General features: G+C 38.0%; 1 protein-coding gene across 1 annotated transcript in view; it reads right to left on the bottom strand.

Annotated features, from left to right (window-relative positions):
• Nucleotides 1–3,059: 3,059 nt before the first annotated feature.
• Nucleotides 3,060–3,300, bottom strand: part of MRPL39 (mitochondrial ribosomal protein L39) — a 45,100-nt gene continuing 44,859 nt past the window's right edge. The window contains exon 10 of the mRNA XM_019525287.1: nucleotides 3,060–3,268. Coding sequence (XP_019380832.1) covers nucleotides 3,209–3,268 — 60 coding nt within the window. The 3' untranslated portion in view covers nucleotides 3,060–3,208. The remainder of the gene's footprint in view (nucleotides 3,269–3,300) is intronic.

Here is a 3,300-nt window from a genome sequence, read left to right as displayed (position 1 = left end):
ACAACAAACTATGACCTACACAATTTGGGCTCAGTACAACCTGTGCCTAGGCTTCCTCTGTAACCTTAGGCAGGTCATAGATTGCCAGATTTGAAGAATTATTCATAAATTTGAGTTTCCTCAATTTTTGGTTGTCCATGAAGAAACCTTTGCTCCAGATCCTATTCCATCTAACACTTTGGTATGAGTGTAGTTGTGATCCAATTTCATCCTGCCTGTGTCCTGGAAAACACTGTTTTGTCTACCTCAGACTTATGTCTTAAGACAGCATAGAAATATGGAGGGCTTACCTAACTACTTTTTGCATTTATAGTTCTTCAGGGGCTTGAAGCAAGTAGAATAGGATGACACTTTAGACACCTAATAGATGGCACAGAACCTGGTCCCTTCTATCTGGTTTTTCAGTAAGACTGATGTGTTGCTTTCAAGTAAAGGCACCCTCTAAGGATAGAGAGCTGTGTCTTAAAGAAAAAAAAAAAACGTTACTTTAGATCTGGTAGACAGTTAGAAAACCAGGTACACCTCCTCACCAGAACATAAACTGCTTTAACCAAAACCTTAGGGCTTCTATACACATGCAGTGAGGCTGCTCTGACACACTGTAATTACAGCATAATCCAGCATCACATGCATCCCCATGCTGAAAAATGGCAGCAGGGTGCTTTACACTAAAGCTTTTACAAGCTTTAGTTCAAAGCACCCTGCCACAATTTTTCAGCACAGGGATGTTGATGCATGTGATGCTCCAGGTGCTCTTGGAGGTGCACTAAATTATAGCGCCCTCCCCTCTGCCTCCTGAAACATGTTTATAAATGCCCATAATTATCCACACCAAAACAAGGTAACATCCCCTGCTATCTGTAATACTACACCTGTTCCTTCAGCATGTTCCCCTTTAATATCTAGATAATCAAAGGTATACTGTATAAAGAAACACTGTCTAAAGTTCTTGGAACCAATTGCTACAGTGTCAGTAAACTTAATAACTAAAAATGGCAAAGAAGACCTGAATGCATAAATACAGACAGACTTCTTAAAAACACATTTAGGCAGAACTCTGTAAATATGCCACATAGAAACTATCTACCAGTTTTATCTCAAGTTACTTTATGTCTGTTTGCATGTTTTGTCCTTTTCTGTGCTTTTATACATATACTACATATAATGACATTATGATGATTATCAGTGAAAACCAACAGCATCAATCTACGTAGCTGTAGTTAAATACATTTTATTTAATGGCTACTGCTGTTTTTCCAATTTGTGGTACTACTGTTTATTAAAGAAGCAAATGAAACTTCAAAAATTTACTTAATGGTGAAGACGTAAGTGGGAGAGATTTCAACAATTTGCTAAATCAAATAGTGTTACAGTAAACATGACCCAAATTTTTTATGCCTAAGAGAAAGCCCTTTCTAGCAGAATCTCCTTCTGAGTGTATAACCCAGTAAGATTAGCAACACAAAACACTATTTATAAAAAATAAGATTCAATAAAGATTCTTCTTACAATGTGGATGGATTCATGTATAGGAACTGAGGACTAACACTGCCTCAAAAAACATTCAAGATGATACAGTCATTACTAGTATAATAATGAAACAAAACAAAACAAACAAACAACACACATGGACCAGTTGACTCTTAAACACCATTCTAAAGCTTTGCTTCCTGTATTGTGCAGATATAGTCTTTTTAAAAAAGACTCACAAAAAGTTGATCACAAAAAGAGCATCCAATGCTACTCCCCAGTGTTTTCAACATGGTATGCATATACTATGCCAGCATTCTGAAGCAGAAAATATTTTGGTAACACTATTTGCCTTTGCAAACAAAATACTGTCTTGACCTACATAGAAGATGTAGGTCTTTCACATTTCACAATGAAATAATATTTGTGAAAAAATGATGTGGCATTTTGGTATACAGAAAGAGTTATTTACTTCACAACAGAAAAAATAAATATTAACAAAAACTGTCTTCCACATTATTAAATGAACACATCAAATTAAAGCAAATAGATTTCATAGACATTAGGGCTGGAAGGGACCTCGGAAGATCATCGAGTCCAGCCCCCTGCCCCAGGGGCAGGAAGTCAGCTGGGGTCATAGGATCCCAACAAGATAAACATCCAAATTTCTCTTGAAGGCATTCAAAGTAGGTGCTTGAACCACCTCCGATGGCAGGCTATTCCAAACCTTGAGGGCTCAGACAGTAAAGAAATTCTTCCTTATGTCCAGCCTGAAATGGTCCTGGAGGAGTTTATAACTGTTCTACCTTGTCATCCCTTGGGGCGCTCTGGTGAACAAATGTTCCCCCACGTCCTGGTGAACACCCCTGATAAATTTATAGGTGGCCATCAGATCGCCCCTGAGCCTGTGCTTTTCCAGGCTGAAGAGTCCCATGGCTCTCAGCCTCTCATCATAAGGCCCATTTTCCTGACCTCTGATTATGCGCGTGGCTCTTCTCTGGACTCTCTCAAGCTTCTCCACATCCTTTTTGAATTGTGGAGCCCAAAACTGGATGCAGTACTCCAGTTGCGGCCTCACCAAAGCCGAGTACAACAGGAGAATGATGTCCTGGGATTTGCTTGAGAAGCATCTGTGGATGCAAGCCAGTGTTTTGCTTGCTTTACTAGCAGCAGCATCACATTGAAGGTTCATATTCATGTTCATATTGTTAACGTTTGTATCATGCCCATTAATAGAAAGGTTTAATGAAATGTGCACAGGTTTAATTAAGTGTACACAACCTGAAGCTAGTGTCAGGATCTATGACTGCAGAGATTAGAATTGAAGGAGATTGAGGATCTTAAGTAAGAAAGAGTTTATGAAAGTGGACTAGCTCTTGCCAGCAGATAGTTCAGAGATCAGTGTTATTTTCTGTGGATCAGACTTCACTACTCTCAGAATATAGCTAGCTATCTGAGAACATGTAAATAGCAGTTATAAGGTCAGAGTTACAACAGGTTCATCATTCATGCCTCACGTTTTTGCAAGTTTAATTCAAACCTAACAATAGCTTTAATAAAAGTGAAAAAAAAATCAAAATGACAATATATTGAGATCTGAAATACTGAAAATCATATTAATCTCTGATTTAATTCCAATGAAGTCAACTGAGGTATCAAGGACATCAGCATACACAACACATATAAGCAGCGCCAAAAACATTTTAATTTACAAATGGACAACTAAAAAGATATTAAACTACTGCATTTTTGCTTCTTCATCTGCATCCTTTGCTTGCAGACTTCCCTCTTCAGTGACCTGCAAAACACATTTGTTTTTAAAATATAGTT

The sequence above is a fragment of the Gavialis gangeticus genome, unplaced genomic scaffold, assembly GCF_001723915.1.
Source record: "Gavialis gangeticus isolate Ggan-Ray unplaced genomic scaffold, GavGan_comp1, whole genome shotgun sequence".
NCBI lineage: Eukaryota > Metazoa > Chordata > Crocodylia > Gavialidae > Gavialis > Gavialis gangeticus.
The sequence above is the reverse complement of the archived record's forward strand: the minus strand, read 5'-3'. Positions and strand labels throughout refer to the sequence as shown.